Source organism: Mya arenaria, chromosome 1, assembly GCF_026914265.1.
Source record: "Mya arenaria isolate MELC-2E11 chromosome 1, ASM2691426v1".
NCBI lineage: Eukaryota > Metazoa > Mollusca > Bivalvia > Myida > Myidae > Mya > Mya arenaria.
Genome location: NC_069122.1, coordinates 4,402,788 through 4,425,944, shown reverse-complemented (window position 1 = coordinate 4,425,944; position 23,157 = coordinate 4,402,788). Strand labels below are relative to the sequence as shown.

Genomic DNA, 23,157 nt, shown 5'->3' with positions numbered 1-23,157 from the left:
GAAAGGCGGTGACATGTGACAGACAATGTTATAATGTTAAATGATGTATCGATAAACACTGAAAGCATGTACTTTGGAAAAGAAAATCAATCAATATTTATAAATTATTAAAGAGTGTGTGTTTTTGCACTGTTATATTAATTTAATAAGATCTGATTTACGTATATCATTAATGTCGAATCAGTGTTCGTGCCATGTCAACGTCTATGTCAAATTAGCGTCAATGTCAATTCAGCGTATGTCAGAAAAGCAAAACTATATTTTATCATAAAACTATAAGTTTACAAACCTCAAATGAAGGTTGTTTTTCATGTTAAAGCTGTTTTAAAACAGACTCAGATAAAACAATAGCACATCTGAATAAGGTTTTATTAAAATATAGAATGATCTGTAAACATACAAGATGTATGAGAGAACATATGACAGAGGACAAGGGTCATATCACATTGTGCATTTGAATAATTTAACACTCCAGACAAGAGTCAACAATCATCTTCGTGTCAGCTAGTAAGTTAATAAAACAAGAGCTGTCGTAAGACAGCGCGCTCGACTACGCTGCTTTGACTTAGAAGTAAATACAATAACGATGTAATATTACCAAGTTTGGTCTCTTTATGTCAAACCTAACTAAAATTATGCGATAAATAAGGTGACTTTGATGATGCCCTCCCACCAGCCTGCCCGAACAATGACGCAAGTCATTCAAATAACTTGATTTCCAATTATGAAAATGTGTTTAAGAATATACAAATATGCCTTTCAAAAGAAATTAAAATAAAATTTAAAAAAAGAAAAGAAAAAGATTCAAGGGCCATAATTTGTATTTACAAATAAAGGGTTAAAATGGAGTTATGTTTCTTGATGTAAGATGGTCATAAATAATTTTGAATTTTATTAAGTGCATTGAATGAAAGGTATAGAAGCGTTTTTATTAAAATCCCAACTTGCCCTTAACTTTAACTTGCCCTAAAACTTTAACCTAAGTCAATCAGGGGCCATAACTTGTATTAAGGATAATGGAGTTATGTAACCTCATTGGGTGATGGTCCTGAACAATAATGTGAAGTATTAAGTTAATTGAAAGAAGGGTATAGAAGTTGTTAATAAATATCCAAACCTGCCCTAAAACTTTAACCAAAGTTCCATAGTCAATCAGGGGCGATAATTTGTATAAAAGATAATATGGAGTTATCTAACCTCATTATGTGATGGCTCTGAACAACTTTGTGAAGTATTAAGTCAATTGAATAAATGGTATTGGACTTTTAAGTGAAAATCCCAACTTGCCCTAAAACTTTAACCTGCCCTAAAACTTAAACCTAAGTCAATCAGGGGCCATAACTTGTATAAAGGATAATATGGAGTTATGTAACCTCATTGTGTGATGGTCCCGAACAACTGTGTGAAGTATTAAGTCAATTGAACGAAGGGTATAGAAGTTATTAATAAATATCCCAACCTAACCTAAGTTCCATAGTCAATCAGGGGCCATAATCTGTGTAAAGGATAATATGGAGTTATCTAACCTCATCATGTGATGGCCCTGAACAACTGTGTGAAGTATTAAGTCAATTGAATGAAGGGTATTGGACTTATAAGTGAAAATCCCAACTTGCCTAAAAACTTCAACCGGAAGCCGACACCGACGCTGGGGCGAGTAGTATAGCCCTCCTTATTCTTCAAATAGTCAAGCTTAAAACTGATATATAGACCTAATGAATTCTGACAAAAACCTATTCTGATGAGTTCTTACAGAAATATCCAGTCAAACATCGGGTTATATTGGGACAAGAGTGATATCCGGTATATATAATGAATAAAATTATGTGAACATTTCCTTGAGTTCTGACTGGGATAATAAATAAAAAGTGACCCTTAAAGGCGCACAATATAGGTAGATGTAAATAAAAATATAATTATTCATAACATTATCATGTTTAACTCATTGAACTTAATGATCAAAACAGAAACATGAAAACAGTATGGACAAAAAAATACTAGCGATATTTTGGGGTTTTATAACTGAAGAATTTGTGGCCACGTAGCTATTAATTAACATTTCTTTCTATAAAAGTTTATTTCTCTTAATCTTTACCTAAATCATATTCTTTCTTGTTGTTTTTATCACTAAAGACCAATGAGTTTTACAGTGTTTTATGATCAATGCACATACCAAGTTTGAAAACTCCGCACCAAGTCATTCAAAAGTTATTGCTAATAGTTTTTCTAGTAAAAGTTGACCTTTGACCTTCTGACTCCAAAATCAACAGTGATCATCTACTGACCGTGTATAATGTGCATACAGAGTGTGAAGACTCCAAACTGAGATTTTATTAAAAACTTAAAAATTGGAAACGAAATCATGCTGACAATGAGGATGCTGGTGACGCTGGACAAAGTCACCCCTATATGTCAGTGGTCTGCAAAGATTTGCAGTACATCCAAAAATGGAAGACATACTAAAATTGTAATCTGAATATACTTTCTAAAAAACATAAAGATATAGCAAGTCTGGTATATAATAAAACAAAAATTATATTTAGAAAAATAAATCCTTCACACAACAACAATTTCAAAGCAATCATGGCAATTAGGCCCTATGAATGCGGAAGAAAACTCTGACTAGGATTTGCTCAAAACACAAACCAAAATAATGAAAAACATGAATTTATCACCAAACTGGGCAATCAGTAAAGTTGGACATCATGAAGAATGTCAATAATATCATAATACATGTACAACAGTCTTAAACTATTTAATCACTAAAGCTTTAAAATAACTATCCATCGGCACTTTCCATGAATTTCCCTATAGCTGATTACTTATACATGCATATACATTAATTACAGCATATCTGAGTTAACACACCACAACATACGAATCAATCTGAAATTAAATAAATCAGTTTAAAAAATTCAAACAGATAACCATCACAGTACAACATGATCTCGAGTGGGTTCATCAACAATTCTAGGATCAATTTTGTATCTAGGAAATCCTTGTTTTTAAACATTGTTGTTGTTGTTGCTCAGTTTATAAAAGTCTGCCCCCACCCTAAAATGGCTGCATTATAGCTGAAACCTGTCACATCCCCAAGTGTTACTTAAACACAATTTTAAAGTCAAAGGGGTAGTTTTACACCCATCGGTTGATATTCACTAAAGCATTATTTTGTACCATAAATGCCACAATACCTGCAATGAATAACACCTAGAGTGGTCCCACAGATGTGTTTCAATTGTAAAGTATAACTGTTAGATAGCTCTCCTAGATCAAAATAGCTTCTATAACTATTGATGAATAGCCCCCTAGAAAAGACAATCAATGATAATATCCTTTTTGCTATATCTTCTCAAATGATACAAAAATGTATCACCAAAAAATATAACATAAAGGTAAAATGATTAAACTTAATGGTTATACCAAAAATGTAAAGTAAATCTTGTGAACTGCTTTATCTTGTCAAGATGGTATCAGGGCAAGTGGGTGGGGAAGTGTTCCAGTATACAATTGTACACCTCCCCTTTTCTCCAGTATACATGAACACATCCCCTTTTCTCCCGTATACATGAACACATCCCCTTTCCTCCAGTATACATGAACACATCCCCTTTTCTCCATCATTTAAAGGGACTCATTCACGTATAATTGGGTTAGATTTTTTTTTCATTTTGTTTGAAAAGTGAACAAAATGGTTGCAACAAAAGTTCAAAGTTCTGTCTTTTAAATAAGTATTGGAAAATGTGACAGACAGTGCTTTATTTTGCCGAAACCCAATAGTAACGCTATTGAAAATTGATTCATTCTATGCTTGGATTGACAATATACAATAGTTGTATGAATCAATAAATTAAAACAAGAATGATTATTAAATTTGGTCAATTTCTATTCAAATTCAAAAACACTTTAAACAGCCAATGAAATCAGTCTATTACTCAGATAACCCAAATCAAGATAATTATATTTTTATAAACTGAGTGATTAAAGTGCTCCCTGAATATATCCTTTAATGGTATTTAAAACACTTTCCAACATTGTCGCATACCCTCTCAAGTTTGCTTTTCTTCTAACATTTCATTGAGGGCGTGGCAGAAGTTAACTACCCCTTTCTCCAAGCTTGCTTTTTCACAGAAGCTGATGGACAGACGGGCGCAGTTCTTACATCCATCTGTTGGCGATGTACTAAAAATGGAAGAATTCACTGCAGATAAAACAAGAGCACCTCAGAGTGCATGCAAATGCTTTTCTGTTTAAATTCTGTGTTAATTAAACAAGTTGCATAACTTAACACTCATTAAAGGGACTAGACACCAGATGATATACTTGCAAGAAAAAAACAAAAAAATAAGTCAAAAACTCACATAAAATTGATATCATTGTGTACAACCCATTGAATATTAGGTACTGATGTTTCACATGGCTTAAGACACAGGTATCTTTTGCAGTTTTTGCCTTTTTTCCAATTCGAAATTGTCTACCATGTTAAATCCAGTAAATTTAAAAATAGCTTCGCTATATGTATCTATACTTATCACATGACTTTCACATGCTAAGTATACCCACTATAAACTGAGAAACCATTATGTTCTTTTTTCAAACAGGTAAATTTAGCTAAGACAGCAACAAAATATGCTTTAAATCATGTAAAGTAGTTTATTATCTGCATAATACTAGCTCGTATTGATAATTCTAGGCTTGTTTTGAGGACACTGTATTTTGCCGATTTTGGAACCGTGTCTAGTCCCTTGAAAACTATGGTCGGAGTTATAGTCTTTACTTAACATCTGCGTTTTTTTTCTGGCAACATTTAAGTAGAAATCTCAAGCATGTATTTTACTATTAAATAACCGGTCCTTGGATAATTAATTTAAATAATTCTTCAGTGTTTACAAGTTATATTTAATTTGGGATTGTGCTACTTGCAAACATGGTCATGATTCCTAAAATCAGAGTAAAAGGAGTTCTGTTTATTCAAAAGTTTGAAAAATATTTCATACCTTGCCCCAAATATAAAGTTGACTTTGTACTTCTGTACGGCAAGTTTCAACAGCTCCATAGAATCAATTGAGGGAGGTAACTGTAGCCAGATAAAGAAGCCACCATGTGGGTTGTCTACCTTGACTCCAGCTGGCAGGTGCTTCTCAAGTGTGTTACAGGCTAGGTCCATTCTTTCCTTCAAAGAAAATAAGTTGTCTATTACACTAAGGGTGATAACTCCAGCTTGATAAACCTCCATCCAGTTTGTCTATCTTGACTCCAGAAGGGAGGTATTTTTCCAGTGTAGAACATGTAAGGTCCAATTATTGGGGAAAGAAATTTGTAGTTTTATAATCAAGGGGGTAAACTGCAGCTAGATAAAACTCCATATGAGTTGTCTATTGTCTACCTTGACTCCAACAGGGAGATATTTCTCCAGTTTTGAACATAAAATGGAAAGGAAATATTTAGGGCCTCTAACATTAGTCAAGTTTTCAGCCTTGAAATGGGAATTATCATTATGATATTCCCTATAAACCATTTTTCATATATAAAAATCCAATTTAAGTACCGGTATGTTTGTGGCTGATCGATATAAAATACTTAAGCATGTTAAACTTCAGAAGTTTTGAGAAATTGGGGCCTGGCGTTTAACATGCTTGCTCCATTATTTCTTGCAAAGAAATGTTGATAATACTATAATATTCAAAACTACTGAAGTCATACAAAGAAGGGGGAAAATGTGACCTAAATTTACAATCAAAATTTCTAAATTGTTCAAAACTTGTAAATTGGGTCAAGTTAATGAAAGTTTGTTATTTCAAAGTTTGAAAAAATAAAATCATTAATTTTACAAATTTATGATAGCTCAATCGATAATCTTTCAGACATTAAAGTAGCTTCCAGACACAAAACCCTTTCCTCAACACCTTGAACAGTTTTAGGTCTCCTTTAACAGGATCAAGTGAAGCTCACCATTTTGTTTTTCAGTATAAATTACAGTATAAATTATGCAATTTCTCCCTTAAAATGGATAGACTTTAAAGGATCTTTATGATAATCACTTTAAGCTATTTTTGTAATTATAAATTTAAAGCGAATTGGCTTTATTATAATGACTATTTAAGCTATTTTTTAAATTGTAAATTTAAAGCGAATTGGCTTTACTATAATGACTATTTGAGCTATTTCTGAAATTGTAAATTCAACAAGTTTAAATCTGTAATTTGGCTAAATGAAATAAGTTACTTAAGATTATTATGTTAAGATTTTTTGAGAAAACTAGACCAGTAAGATGTAAAGTTTAAAAGCTTTATGATTGAAAACCCAGGTAAGAAATTACTTGATCTACTAACCCTATATTCTTTCCTAAGCCATGTCAGGTGTTTCTGCAGAAGTCCTTCCTGCAAAGCCACGGCCATCAGTTTGGATGTGTAGTGGTTAAATGACCCCCCGCTCCATGCAGTGGCACTAGAGAAGTGAATTAACAGAGTTGGCCATCAGTTTGAATGTGTAGTGGTTAAATGACCCCCCGCTCCATGCAGTGGCACTAGAGAAGTGAATTAACAGAGTGGGCCATCAGTTTGAATGTGTAGTGGTTAAATGACCCCCCGCTCCATGCAGTGGCACTAGAGAAGTGAATTAACAAAGTGGGCCATCAGTTTGAATGTGTAGTGGTTAAATGACCCCCCGCTCCATGCAGTGGCACTAGAGAAGTGAATTAACAAAGTGGGCCATCAGTTTGAATGTGTAGTGGTTAAATGACCCCCCGCTCCATGCAGTGGCACTAGAGAAGTGAATTAACAGAGTGGGCCATCAGTTTGGATGTGTAGTGGTTAAATGACCCCCCGCTCCATGCAGTGGCACTAGAGAAGTGAATTAACAGAGTTGGCCATCAGTTTGAATGTGTAGTGGTTAAATGACCCCCCGCTCCATGCAGTGGCACTAGAGAAGTGAATTAACAGAGTGGGCCATCAGTTTGGATGTGTAGTGGTTAAATGACCCCTCGCTCCATGCAGTGGCACTAGAGAAGTGAATTAACAGAGTGGGCCATTAGTTTGAATGTGTAGTGGTTAAATGACCCCCCGCTCCATGCAGTGGCACTAGAGAAGTGAATTAACAGAGTTGGCCATCAGTTTGAATGTGTAGTGGTTAAATGACACCCCCTCCCTCCAATCAACACAGTGGCATTTAACAAGTGAGTTAACAGTTAGAGTATTGTGGTGCTTTCAAAGACAAAAAAATACAAGAGCACCCAAAAAGCTGCTTTGGACGATACATGGGTTTTCAACACCCAGGATGTCTAAGGCATTAACAAGCACAGGGTATATCTAGAACTTGGGATGTACAGTATGTGAAAGAGTGATTTGCAGAGGTCTAAGACTCCACTACAAGCAGAAACACTAAAACAGAGGTTTAGAAAATTAATGAAATAGAGGTGTTTCAATGATTTCATTTAAACAAACCTCTGTTCCATCATACCCCAAAACCAACTTCATTTTTGTCTCATTTATAAGCATGAAGACCTTCCATGTATGGATCAGCGCTTTACCTCTTTTCTGTATAGTGCATGCTTTATGGGGTGGACACAATCTTTTTGTTTGAGGCCCTATAAGGGTTTTATTAAAACATATTGATACTTGCCTCTTTTCTACAGTCACAGTGGAAAAACATACAGTAACACTCTTCTAGTTGGCTCCCATATACAGGTTTAATTAGAACATGGTAAAAACATTACCTCTTTTCCAAACATTTCATGATCCTTGGTGGAGCTTCAATCCAGCCCAGCCTTAAGCCTGGGGCGAGGATTTTGGAAAAAGTGCAGTTGGACAACACATGACCTTCGTAGTCAGGGTCTGACCTGTAACAGAGATAAATGTATCTTAGCATTTTCAGATTTATTTGTCTTGATTGTGAAGACAGCATAAATCTGATTTGAATCACTTTCAAGTTTTTTCCCTGAGTAAAAACCAGCACCAGTGTCCCTTTCCATCAGCTACAAAAACATACCCAGAACCTCTCTTGAGGTTGAAACAAATTACATCTGACAAACTATTTCAGACTAACTATACCAGATAAACTATAAACAAACTAGACCAGACACACTATACCAGACAATCTATTCCAGACAAACTTCACCAGACAAACAATACCAGACAAACTATACCAGACAGATTATGTCAAGCAGGCTTTACCAGACAAGACTATACCAGAATAAACTATACTAAACAAAATCTAGACAAACTTTACCAGATAAACTACAACCAAACTATATCAGACAAACTTTACCAGAAATACTATACCAGACAAACTATACCAGAAATACTATACCAGACAAACTATAACCAACAAACTTTACCGGACAAACTATAACAGACAGACTATTAAATTTTCAGACAGACTATACCTGACAAACTATAGACAAACTACATCAGACAAAAATATAGACAAACTATACCAGCCGGACTATACAGAAAGATATTACAACAGTAGTAAGTTGAATACTCGTCAACAACAACCAATACTTTTTATTAAGTCGCTGTTAATTATTTTGAGCCATTTCTTTTAACAGTTACAGAATTGTTCTGCATATAGATATAGATGTTAAAATGAACACCGCAATCAGATTACAACGTTTGCCTGTTTTTCTTGTGAAAATTATTCATTTTCATTTAGGCCAGAGTGTTGGGCATTGCTAAACAATATCATTGTTTAAACATTATATATTTTACAATGATTATAAATAAAAAAAGTTAGGTTAACTTATACTAGTACTTGTTTACTCTCATTGGCACAACATTGCACCAGATACAGAGAGGTATTGTGTTGTTGGGATAACCTGAGTACCCACAGGAAACCCACTTGTCCGGCTTGTTGAACACTTACCAAACTCACGAGAATTGAATGCAGGTCTCATTGTTGAGAAAGGAGCGCTCTTTCCACTCCGCTAACCGGACAACTGATAATATCATAGGAAACATATGTACCAAGTTTCACATGAAAAGCTCAAAAAAGTTTAGTTAGTTACAAGCAAGGTTTAAGTATTTAACAACTTCACTGATGATACCAAGGCTATATATTAAAGCGTTTTCAATGGAAAACAGAATGATCAGCTAAAAAACAGCTCAACATCCAAATTCTAGAGAAAATCTAGTTTACTAGGTTTGGTTTATAGGTCAGCAAGTCATCCTATGTCATAATGTGCATTGATAATAACCGTTACATCAAATCTGTTTAAAGCACATCATAAACAAGATTGTACAGGGTCAATGCTGCATTTACAATTACAAATACAATATTATGCAAGCAGCTTTGGTATAAAATGTTAAATTGATTTTTTTTCTCTTCACAAGCGACTTTGTTGCTGCTTAATAGCTCATGATATGGCACATTTATCGACAGTTCATATGCTTGCAATAATAATTGAAATATTGCAGAAGTTTTCCTTGGATTATGCACCATAAATGGTGAACCTAACCTACATAAAACACTGTCTCTGTAATACTGTTTGTAAGCTATTGCAAAAGCAACAAAAGCACTGACAAAGATCGTCTGTATTTTATAGATGTAGGGTAATAACTCAACAGCTATTCTACTCATAATCACAGACCTTCAGTGTTTTCAATAAGAACTGGCTGCCGGCCAAAATGGACGGTTCAAATGGCAATTGGGCCGGTTCAAATTTGGAAAACTAAATGAATTTTAAGTAGAATAAGTAAAAGCTGGTCAGTTAATTACTTTACTATTTGAGACGGTTCAACCGAAACTTATTGAGAACCCTGGACCTTATTATACATGTGCATATTGTCACTGGAGACATTTGTATGAAGTTCCATGTGATTATCTTGAACCAATTTTTAAGATATAGCTGAGGTTAGGGTTTTCGTAACTTTTTCAAGACATTATTAAGGGACATATAAAATATTAAAGCTGAAGTTTTAGGTCCGTCTACATGTCTGTACCAGCACTGGAAACATGTGTACTAAGTTTACATTAAGACTATGTTTGAATTATTACCAAGTTAAAGATTAAAGGGGCTAGACCCCAGATGTTACAATTGCAAGAATTTTTTTGTCTAGAACTCACATAAAACTGACATCATTGTGTACAACGCATTTTAATCTAACTGATGAATCACATCATTTACGACACATGCATCTTTGGCATTTTTGTGCACTTTTCCAATTTGAAACTAAATATAAGGGTTGTCTACCACGTAGATCCAAGTAAGTTTAAAAATAGCAAAATAGCAAAAATATATTTGTCGGTACTCATAAACAGACATGATTTAAACTGGGAAACCATAATGCGCTAATTTAAATGGGAAAGCACAAATGAGGCAGCAACATGATTGTTGAGTTTATTATTTTAACCATGTAAAGTGATGTATTATCAGCCTCTTACTAGTTCGCATTGACAATTCTATGCAGAAACTGTATTTGCTGATTTTTGGACCCACTGGTGTCTAGCCCCTTTAAGCATGCAGATGGCTATGACACCAAGGCTATATGAAATTACCTTGACCTTTTAAAAAACAAAAACAGACAAATAAAAGATCTCTTGGAAATAACCCTTAAAACAGGGACAGTTTCACTGATGCTTACACATTAGGCTACTGTGACTTACCTATCGTCATACTGCAGGAGTCTTGGAGGACACTGTGGTTTGTCATCGTAATGCAGCATATTGTAGACGTCCTCCGCAAACAACATAACACCATACTTCCTGGCTAGTTTAACCAGGGCTCGACATCGCTCTGTGGAAGATGATCATTATGTATACCAAAATGGAGTGACTATTTGGTTGTCGAAACCATCCTCTCAATATCAGATAGGCATTTCTGATCAATTATGGCCATGCTGGAAAATTCTTTCTTGCACACCTGAAAGGCATTTCACGTGAATTCAGCCATGCTGGAAAATTCCATCTGGCATCCCCCCATGCCAGATGAGTCACACGCTGTGACGTTTTACTTTTTATTTCTTTTATTATACACATTATGTAACCATAATTATGAGATTTCAATAGATTTGTTTCATAAACATTAACTTTACAAAAAATATACCTAAAACTAAACAAAATAACCCTTATAAGATGTGATATCGAGGAACTTATTGACATATGCAGCTAATACAAATAACTGCGCGTCATGACGTCAGAAAACATCATCGCACACGCTTTTTGGTGAAATGTACGAAAATGCGCTTTTCTATATTCAAGGTATGCTAGAAAAATATCTTTCATGTGTGTCAGTTCCAGATAGAAAAATCCAACCCTCAGGGACGCTGTGTAGCCTGTAACTCGGCAAGCCTTGTTACCTGGCATCCCAGGTGCCCTCGGGTCGGACTTTTCCTTTCCAGAACTGAAACACATGAAAGATATTATTAGGCTGGCACACCCAATACCAGATGAGTCATGGACAACAATTCCAACATTCTCAGCTGGCACACCCAATACCAGATGAGTCATGGACAACAATTCCAACATTCTCAGCTGGCACGCCCAATACCAGGTGAGTCATGGACAACAATCCCAACATTCTCAGCTGGCACACCCAATACCAGGTGAGTCATGGACAACAATCCCAACATTCTCAGCTGGCACACCCAATACCAGGTGAGTCATGGACAACAATCCCAACATTCTCAGCTGGCACACCCAATATCAGGTGAGTCATGGACAACAATCCCAACATTCTCAGCTGGCACACCCAATACCAGGTGAGTCATGGACAACAATCCCAACATTCTCAGCTGGCACACCCAATACCAGGTGAGTCATGGACAACAATCCCAACATTCTCAGCTGGCACACCCAATACCAGGTGAGTCATGGACAACAATCCCAACATTCTCAGCTGGCACACCCAATACCAGGTGAGTCATGGACAACAATCCCAACATTCTCAGCTGGCACACCCAATACCAGGTGAGTCATGGACAACAATCCCAACATTCTCAGCTGGCACACCCAATACCAGGTGAGTCGTGGACAACAATCCCAACATTCTCAGCTGGCACACCCAATACCAGGTGAGTCGTGGACAACAATCCCAACATTCTCAGCTGGCACACCCAATACCAGGTGAGTCGTGGACAACAATCCCAACATTCTCAGCTGGCACACCCAATACCAGCTGAGTCATGGACAACAATCCCAACATTCTCAGCTGGCACACCCAATACCAGCTGAGTCATGGACAACAATTCCAACATTCTCAGCTGGCACACCCAATACCAGCTGAGTCATGGACAACAATTCCAACATTCTCAGCTGGCACACCCAATACCAGGTGAGTCATGGACAACAATCCCAACATTCTCAGCTGGCACACCCAATACCAGGTGAGTCATGGACAACAATCCCAACATTCTCAGCTGGCACACCCAATACCAGGTGAGTCATGGACAACAATCCCAACATTCTCAGCTGGCACACCCAATACCAGGTGAGTCATGGACAACAATCCCAACATTCTCAGCTGGCACACCCAATACCAGGTGAGTCATGGACAACAATTCCAACATTCTCAGCTGGCACACCCAATACCAGATGAGTCATGGACAACAATCCCAACATTCTTAGCTGGCACACTCAATACCAGGTGAGTCATGGACAACAATCCCAACATTCTTAGCTGGCACACCCAATACCAGGTGAGTCATGGACAACAATCCCAACATTCTCAGCTGGCACACTCAATACCAGGTGAGTCATGGACAACAATCCCAACATTCTCAGCTGGCACACCCAATACCAGGTGAGTCATGGACAACAATCCCAACATTCTCAGCTGGCACACCCAATACCAGGTGAGTCATGGACAACAATCCCAACATTCTCAGCTGGCACACCCAATACCAGGTGAGTCATGGACAACAATCCCAACATTCTCAGCTGGCACACTCAATACCAGATGAGTCATGGACAACAATCCCAACATTCTCAGCTGGTACACCCAATACCAGGTGAGTCATGGACAACAATCCCAACATTCTTAGCTGGCACACCCAATACCAGGTGAGTCATGGACAACAATCCCAACATTCTCAGCTGGCACACTCAATACCAAGTGAGTCATGGACAACAATCCCAACATTCTCAGCTGGCACACCCAATACCAGGTGAGTCATGGACAACAATCCCAACATTCTCAGCTCATTGGCACACCCAATACCAGGTGAGTCATGGACAACAATCCCAGCATTCTCATTTTTCTTATTGATTAGTTTATGAGAACTAAATTATGACACTTCAATTATTTCAATATTTCAAATGTAAGACCAGTTTGAAAACTGAAAATTAGTCACCATGAAAAAGCGCTGTTTTATGGGAACTATTTAATTTCGACATTGAACTAGAGAGATTACTCGAAATGATGATTTTAGTAAACAACGCCACCTATCATCCTCTTGAAATTTTCTATGTCATTTTTTACACAAATTGAAAATCAAAGTTGGCAAGCCTCGTAACCAACTTATACAGATGTTGTCATGTTCGATTTTTCAATCCAGACAAGAAACACCTGGGGCCGGTTGCTCAAAAGTTGTATATGACTGAAAGTATTATCTTTGTAAATATGTTTTAAAGACTGAAACATTATGTACATGAATGACGAGATAGGGGAATACATACAGGGACATATCTGATGCATTTTAAATTTTATGCCAGAATGGTTGAGAGTTAATATAAGGGCATACATGTAAAGGACTATCATAAGTTTTAAGTCTTAAAATGTTACATGGGTTGGGAGAGATGGGGTGTTCTTCCCGTAGGATTTCTTGAAGAATACAATAATGAAAATAATTTGAACACCAAAATTCAGTGAAATTACCAAGAACTTTACATGTATTTAGTTAAACTTCCATATTTCATGCTTACTTCAAGATTTAAACACTTGCCATCTGAGAGGAACAAAAATTGATTTGTTCTTGCGAGCATACTTGAGTATGCCTAGATATTTACCTCATATACAACGTGATTAAAACAGAAAATAAAACCTCATTAACTAACAAGCAAATTCTATGTACTAGGTGTTATTGAAATCAACATTAAAATAAGAAGCACGCAAAAAAGCATGAATATAGAAATAAAAAACTTTCCATTAAACTTTTAAGTAGATGTTATATAAATATATAAATCAACCACTCTTCTTAATATTCCAGGCATCTGTTTCTAAAACGAGGCATTTAAGTTTCTCATATTTTGAGCAGCTGTCTCTATACTCAGGAAGTCAATAAATGGCAGGAATTTTAAGGATGAGCATTAAAAGAACACTCTAAAATGAAAACGAATACAATCCTGTAACCTTATCATGTATCATGGTATTAAGATACCACGTTTGTTACTATATTTAAAATGTTTTTCATACAAACCACACATATCCAGGTTTTAAAGCATTATTAATGACTCTATACACTCCTATTCAATTGGTAAAAGCCATGTCTTATGTGGATCTGGTTACCACAATTTTATGAAAACAGAGTTTAAAACCTTAGAATGTTATACCTTATCAATTTACCAGGTGACATGCAGTAGAATCTAGGACTTTTGTACACAGTGTAAATCATGGACCAGAACGGGCTGCCAAATTTTCCTGATGTCTCGGGCTTGTGACTCAACTCTCCCACCTCCCTCCCCACTCTACCCTTACCCAACCCTTACTCATAAAAGTCTACCTACTAGTTGACATGCAGTAGCCTTTAGGGTTATTGTATGTGGGAACAGAGTAAACCATCGACCAGAACGGACTGCCAGCTTTCCCTGTCATCCTGGGCTTATGACTCAACTCTCCCACCTTCCTTCCACCCTACCCTAACCCCAAACCAATTAACTCATAAAACTCCACTCACCAGGTGACATGCAGTAGCCTTTAGGGTTGTTGTATGTGGGAACAGTGTAAACCATCGACCAGAACGGACTGCCAGCTTTCCCTGTCATCCTGGGCTTATGACTCAACTCTCCCACCTTCCTTCCACCCTACCCTAACCCCAAACCAATTAACTCATAAAACTCCACTCACCAGGTGACATGCAGTAGCCTTTAGGGTTGTTGTATGTGGGAACAGTGTAAACCATCGACCAGAACGGACTGCCAGCTTTCCCTGTCATCCTGGGCTTATGACTCAACTCTCCCACCTTCCTCCCACCCTACCCTAACCCCAAACCAATTAACTCATAAAACTCCACTCACCAGGTGACATGCAGTAGCCTTTAGGGTTATTGTATGTGGGAACAGTGTAAACCATCAACCAGAACGGACTGCCAGCTTTCCCTGTCATCCTGGGCTTATGACTCAACTCTCCCACCTTCCTTCCACCCTACCCTAACCCCAAACCAATTAACTCATAAAACTCCACTCACCAGGTGACATGCAGTAGCCTTTAGGGTTGTTGTATGTGGGAACAGTGTAAACCATCGACCAGAACGGACTGCCAGCTTTCCCTGTCATCCTGGGCTTATGACTCAACTCTCCCACCTTCCTTCCACCCTACCCTAACCCCAAACCAATTAACTCATAAAACTCCACTCACCAGGTGACATGCAGTAGCCTTTAGGGTTGTTGTATGTGGGAATAGTGTAAACCATCGACCAGAACTGACTGCCAGCTTTCCCTGTGGTCTTCGGCTTATAAATTTCCAGGAGAGACTCAAGTTTAGCAACATCAATACCTTCCATGTCTGTAGGAACTACAAAATAATTCACTATCTTAATTTCGCTTTCATTTTCATGTTCTACATTCCTCCCTGACCTTTCAAAAACAACACCATACAAGCAAATTACCGGGGTATACATAAGTTAATTTCCATGTTTAGTTTACTTTAGATCATCTCAAATTTGTGGGTCTGAAATTGAGTGAAGTTGCGTTGGTATACTACCATGCTTCCAAGAGGAAAGCCTGAGTGGTAAGATTTACAAGAGCTGTCACAGGACAGCAAATTCAAATACATGCCACTTTGTCTTAGAAATGAATACAGTAATGATGTGCCTGTCAAAAAAAATAAAAAGTCAATTAAAAAGTAAATAAGAAACAAGGTTTTCAATGACTGACAGAATAACTTCAGCCTTTATTGTGAAATTAACTTCTTCTTTTTTTCAACCCTTTTTTTTCTAATTTTAGTATAATTGACCTTAACCCTAGGGGCCTTAAAATGCAAACCCATGAAAGTCCTCCATAAACTCTTTTATATACCAAGTTTGGTCACAATATGTCAACCCTAACTAAAGTTAATCAGTGCCAAAAGCCTTATTAACACATAGAACATCACTCCTTTTTTATCATAAATATGAAAACCAGTGGTATATATATATATGAAATATCTTTCCATATATTTTCGCCAAAATTGCCTCATTCCAAGACAAAAAAATATAAAAGCTGTCAAAACGACCAATCTGTGAGAGTGCAGCTTTGATACTGAAGTCTCACATGGTATGTTGATGGCAATGATGAAGGTTGGATCATCTATGAAGATCTGATTAGTGCAACACTATTTTAGTTAAATTATAGATATAAAACCACTTCATTTCCCACCAACCTGGTATAATGTTCATGCCAAAATCCTCTCGTAGAATCTTGACAGCGATGAAGTAGGTTGGGTCTTCAATGAAGATGGGTGTGTCCTTGTTAAACATCACTGTGGCAACCAGGTGTAGCCCCTGTGTAGCACCTGCCGACACCATGATGTCACTGCTGTAAAAAAGGATCCACATAAATTTAATTTCAATGGAATTTCATATTTTCAGTCTTTATTAGAAAAATCATTAAACATTATTTTGATAAGTACTTACCTTATACAGCCAAACAACATACTCATTATAAAGGATATTTTTTTTTTTTCAGTGTAAGAATGTAATATATTTCACTAAGTGAGCTCGAAATGTTTATTTCTCAAATGAAATAATTTTTGTCTATCATACACTGAAACAAACATTCTTTCTTTTTATTATAGGCCTTAAATTCGAGTTTTAAAAAAGTCATTTTATTACTGTAACACTTTACTAGAAAAATGTGCCAATTTGCATGTGCATGTTATGTCATTTCCAAAATGACTTTGTTGAAATTGTGTCCAAGCCCTGTGCCCGCTGATGAGAGTGGAACTGAGAGTGGGCTTAAATTTCGGGTTTGAAACAGTGAAATATCAATTTAAATTCAATGTAAAACTCTATTAATCACAACAAAGCATATAATACTTATGACAGATGGGATAATAATAATGTCATTATAAGAGAACAACATTTTATTTTCTATCTTCTGACCCGTGGTACAAAACACGCTAAGATTTCTTAAAAACTTTTCAACTTTTGTGTACAATATTAAGGCAGTTATAGTTATGATGTAAAACGACTTGCACTTTACCTGTCTACCTTTGTGCCATATTCCTCAGTGAGGAAGCCAGCAACCTGTTCACAGAAACTTGGGTCTCCTTTACACGGACCATACTGGAATGTGAACCTCTCCTCATTGCTGTCCCGCTGAAATATGAAAAGTTGTTTCAACAATATCGAAGCTTTCAACTCAGCAATAGACTGTAACCCCCATGTAAAGAATTCCTCTACTATCTTCTTAAAAAAAGAATGACAGACAAGCAAAAATAAGGTGGCATACCCTGCCATGGAGGCATTGATTAATATGCCTTACAAAGAAAAACAAGCCCTTACTTAAGACAAACCTAGGTTATATAGTGGTAACAGATATTATCCTTTTTAATGAACAACCCAATCTTCTAACAGCTTGCCAGCAAAATCTATCAACAAACCCTGCTCTATAAAATTCATCAGTTGAACAAGCCGGAACGCATTGAACGCATTTTACCAGCCTACGGCTTGCAGGCTGGTGCTGATTTCAACAACTGTGGTAAGTTTTCTACTGCTCTTACAAAAAATGTTGGGTTGAGCTGCTCTTTTGACCTCTCTTTATTGACTGTGAGCAGCAACCAGTTGTATAAAACTAGTGAAATCTAATATGTTTATTGATTGGTCAATATTTATCTTAGTAATTGTTAACCAATCATATAATTTGAATGTGCAAACACTTTATACAACTGGCTCCTGTCATTTCTAAGTGTGATACACATCAGCTCAAATGTTCCATTTATATAATAATAAATTGGGCTATGTTTTGGATGGATTTGTATAGATTTAGAGAAAAAAATAATATATTGGATAAAATGCCAATACTTTGTTAACCCAAGGGTAATTGACACCCATGGATATTTGCCTTTATATGAGCATATTTGCCCCTCAGAGTGTAAATCTTGTCATACATTTACATAACAATACTCACTGTTGAATTTAAACATCAGCTAGAATAAACTTACTACAATTTTTAAGAAACTTAACACGTACACACCAGCATAATATCAGTTGATGTTTGCAACATTTTGCTACATCCCTTTAAGGTTTCTTCCCCCGGTTTTCCCACAGCAAGTAGGAGACAATCATCCCGATACAACAGGGCCTTGGCTGAATTGTCTTCATTTGGTCTTTCATTTTTGTCCGCCATTTTGTTAATATCTTGTAAATTATATATGGTCTAAACTCCTTCTGAGTGTATGATTGAATATATGCAAAAGAATCCTGCGTAAGCCTGGTAGAAATTTCTCAAACAACCTTTAATCCTTATAACTGGATCAAAATCAGCACTTGTTTAAAACACTGTCAACCCAGCTTGCTCTGCTTCACAAACTCAGAGTTTTCAACTAGAGTACAGGACAAATTTTGATGCAAGTCATCAAAGACGCAGCAGAATATCTAAATCGCATAAAGGTCTTCCTTCACCCTATACGTAATGTCTGCATTATGGCTAAATGTGCTCAATTGCCTGGAATGTATAGCTTTGCAGTAAACTACAGACTTATACCCTGTATTACTTACTGTTGAAATTTCCAACAGCCATGCACATGAATATGTAGCGAGTTTTCAATTTTGACAAAGATAAAATGACCATTATGTCTGACCAGCGACCAGTCTAAATAATATTATTAATAGTAATAGTATTAACAATATTGTTTACAATATAAAAAAATATCCCTAGACCCTTGTCCATTGAAATGGTAAACATTTATCCCAAAAGACGGCGACTTTGGGCCGCCGTCTAATTACCAAAACACAGTGCTTATCATATTAATATCAAGATTTCAGCCAATGGCATACTGGTACATTAATTGATCTGAAGACAAAATGGCTGTTTTGCATCTACCTTAACAGTAAGCCAGTATGGTAATATAAACTAATATTTCAGAAAATCAATACGTTGCCTTAAATGATGCTTACATCCAGTTTTGTTATTTAAATTTAATAAACACTAGAAATCATGAATATACACTTTGTGAATCTGAAAATGAATGCTTGTACATATTTATTACAGTCACTAAAATTAATTGATGCAACATTTGTTAGATGTATGACTATGAATACATTTTAACTAATTTCTATCCTGTGCCTTGCACGGAAGTCAACCTGATTTGTAAACTGTTCAGAGAGAGCGATATTTGATAAGCATATAGAGCTGAATTTTTTACCTTCTTTTCCCTGTGCATTTAAGCAGGATCACCAGGGTCAACATTGATTGAATTGATGACCTTAATGGTTTTCGATTTTTATTTCTGGTCAAACAAAAATTGCCTCCTACATTTTTTCATGTATTTCTAAGGTTTTTTTTAATGTGCGACGTTAAAGAAGGCAAGCAGATCCCTTCAAAGAAAAGCATGCTCGACCCTGAAGGGGTCTTTATATACATTAAATTCTCAATCCACACGGAGCCCAGGCTTTGCTAACTTGCATATTACCAACCAAGTAAACATACGTACTATGAACATACTTCCGTCTATAACGAAATGTTATACTATGAACACATATCCGCCGCCTACAGCGGACCGTTACATTATTATGAACGCACATCTGCCGTCTACAGCCGACCGTTACATTTAACTTACTTTCCCCTCGAGAAGATTCGTTCCAAGTCTTGGCCTGGGAAATTCGTGGGTAAGGCAACTCCAATTCGGCAGTTGTCAACATCCCACCGCTGCCACCATTTGTAACGTGCAACGTTAAAGAAGGACTGTTACATTTTTATAAAACATAGAATAGTGCACTGTATTTAATCTTGTTGCCATTTACATGTACATGTACACTGTATCTACATACATGTATATACCAAGTTTCATTTTAATCCAATCAGTAGGTTTGAAGTTATTCTCCAGTCAAAGGGTGTGACTGATGGGTAGTCCACCTAAATTTTTACTAAGCCACACTTGAGTTACAGCGATACATAAGAAATGTTAAAATAATAAAAAAGTATCCCTGACTGCTCATCATTGTAGTCTAAAATAATAGACGTGTTATACAGGATTCTTCCAATCCCTAACGTCTAAACGGAAATTCGCAAAAAACGGAGGTGTTTTAAAAATATTGAAATTGTTTTAAGTGAAGTATTTTATGGTTGAAATTGATCATAAAGACTCAGTTATATTCATACTTTACCATGTAAGTGAAATGTTATTTTGCACTAAACAAGCATTTAATGCATTAAAACAAGTTGTTTACCTTTCCAATAAAACGGAAGTTGACTGACACAGGCAACAATTATGCGAAGGGGAACAACTCGATACAATCAGAATAGCTCAGCCTCCTCCGACAAAGCTTTGAGATAGACCTCGTTATATAATCGTAACAACTCGGCCATGACCAAAATGTTCCGAGCGATTTAAAACTGTGGCCTAAAGCCTTGCAGGTGCCCTTCATGTATATATCGTTATGTTTTGACAAAATGAAATGAAGAAAAGCCGTCAAACTCATAATTATAAGTTGGATATTTATTTTTTTTGTGTACGGAACTAATATATATATAATAACATTATCTGGTAATATTTCTTGTTTTTATGATATTTTATAGATGCTACATGCTTTAAAAAGGAACCCTGATCGGAACAACTACCCACTTTTGATACTAAACAATTTGTACGTGAAGGATTTGCCATATCAAAAATCTAAAAAAAATCTGTCAACGTACAATTATTTGGACTACTCATCATTGTAGCTAGACTGACGCCAGTGACGGGCAGAAGTCAGGACTGAAAGATGGAAGAAGCGGCGACTATAGACTTTAAAGTTATATGCTCCTATGATAAACAGATAACAGCAGAGATTACTTTCACTGCTATACTGTACATGTAGACTAAGACTGAAGTTTTATTTAATAATATTATATCTATGTCACCAGTAAAGAGTTGGTAGCCTCTGTCATCAGCTTATTGCAGCCTGAAAGTGTCGCTTTGCCCGGGGCCCCCATCGATAGCGGCACAAAATTCGCATGATCTTCACTATTTTCATCGTACAGAGCTAAATAAGCGAACAAATCCTTTGCAGACTTCTTGCCAGCCATTTTAGAAAAATAGAGTGATTTCCCTTGTATCACATGTTTCATGCGGAGGTGTTCAGATTTTGACGTTGAGATTTCCCGCGTAACTGTCAAATTTATGGGTTAGAGAAAACTTAAAGGTATTCGCTTATGGTTTGTAAATTGCAATCTTTTTTAATTACGATAATTCTGATAATCATACAGATTATTCCTAAATAATTTCTAAAAAGTCTTGACAAAGTAAATATAGCACATTTTATAGAACAACCAAAATATTGAGATTAGCATAATCTTGTTATAAGGGACTTAAGAAGTTTCCAGAAATTGGGGCCTGGTGGTTTAGGTGTTTGTTTTCTTATTCCATCTTGACTTAACCGGCGTGGGTTCGCACCAAACCATAACTAAAATACTCTTTTTTACTATAATTGTATTTTTTCTGCAATTTCGATATCATAGGGTAAAATAATGATTAAATAAGTGTTTTTCAGATGCATTTCCGGAAAAAAAACTATTTTTGTCCAAAAACATGAGTGAGTACTTATTAAACGTGCCTTATAGAATCTATAGTTAATTGAGCAATTTGGACATGAAATAAACTGATATCTAGAGTTTGACGACAGCGAACAAAATATTTTGTTAGAAATTTCCTCATCTATCCCAAACATTTAACAACTCACAAGGATTGGTTGATCATTTACACCATGCATTAGATTAAGTGACCCAATCCAGCGTAGGACTACAGACAATAGTGACGCATGCAGTAGTGACGGTGATAATGTAAACAAAAACACAATCGACCGATTCAGTTTCAAAACCTACAAAGATGTAAATAAGCCATGGTAATCTGATGTTGAATAACCATGATTCACGGTCATGTGTTGATTAAAAAATTATAATGAGTCTCTGCAGCCAGTTTTGGTATAACGTACTCGTCAAGTCGGAATAACACACGTCGAAAGGACTTCCGATGATGGTGTCGTATATACGATATACGCTTCCATAGTTTTCAGTCTCAAAATGAACTCCAAAACGACCATTTTTATGAGCGACCAAAATAACATAATCTAAAAAACGGAATTTAAATGTCCCAGTTTATTATTTTTTTCAAAGAAAGTTTTTGCTCCTTTATCTGAATAAATATTGTAGATACATGTAAAACATTTCATTGATAAATCCAAGATATTGAGAACTATTATCGTCAAGTTGTACAATAAACACGGGCAGCCTTGAATTCTTTACATTTGCGTTTGTTTATCGAGTTATCAGTTTAAGTTAAACTCCATATACATGTAATTTGTATTCATGTGCTTATTTTTGCCAACTGACCTATTGATCTGATATATAAAACAAATTTGCTAAAAACCACAGTAATATCCTAGCAACGCGGTTATTTATATTAAGGACAATGCAAAAATGTTTGAACAATCCGCGCCTAAGTCCCTTGATAAATAAAAATACCGTATTTATTATTCGCCAGGCTCATTTAGCTATAATTACAATGGCAGTGCCATATTGATCCCCGATAATGGCCTCAAATACTGGGCAAAACTTTGCCAGATTGTTTTTTTATTAATACGATAAGCTCTTTTTGATAGCTGCTTTATTAAATACTAGCACGTGTATAATCTGCACCTGTTCCCTGTATGGAGACACTGGGTAAGGACCCAAAATCAAAACGACAATGAATGGGACATATATCAATTTGCATTCATACTGAGCTGTTCTCTTGTTTTCTTGGTCTTTCTATTGAAAAAAAAAAACATTATGAAAGCAAACACCATGTTCAGTTGGCTATGTGCTCGTTCTACATGATGCAAAGTACTT

The 23,157-nt window shown here is 36.2% G+C and overlaps 1 protein-coding gene across 2 annotated transcripts; it reads right to left on the bottom strand.

Annotated features, from left to right (window-relative positions):
- Nucleotides 1-355: 355 nt before the first annotated feature.
- LOC128237530 (uncharacterized) lies at nt 356-21,358 on the bottom strand. 2 transcript variants are annotated; one of them, XM_052953120.1, is made up of 9 exons: nt 21,193-21,358; nt 17,332-17,447; nt 16,511-16,665; nt 15,509-15,664; nt 10,603-10,732; nt 7,715-7,837; nt 6,333-6,447; nt 4,998-5,173; nt 356-4,182 (listed from the first exon to the last, which is right to left on the bottom strand). In XM_052953120.1, exons 1-9 carry the CDS (start codon nt 21,355-21,357, stop codon nt 4,050-4,052), a joined length of 1,269 nt encoding a protein of 422 aa, XP_052809080.1. In that variant the 5' UTR covers nt 21,358; the 3' UTR covers nt 356-4,049. The 2 variants fall into 2 exon arrangements, with proteins under 2 accessions (XP_052809080.1, XP_052809088.1); XM_052953128.1 differs by lacking the exon at nt 21,193-21,358 and adding an exon at nt 18,325-19,142.
- Nucleotides 21,359-23,157: the final 1,799 nt, after the last annotated feature.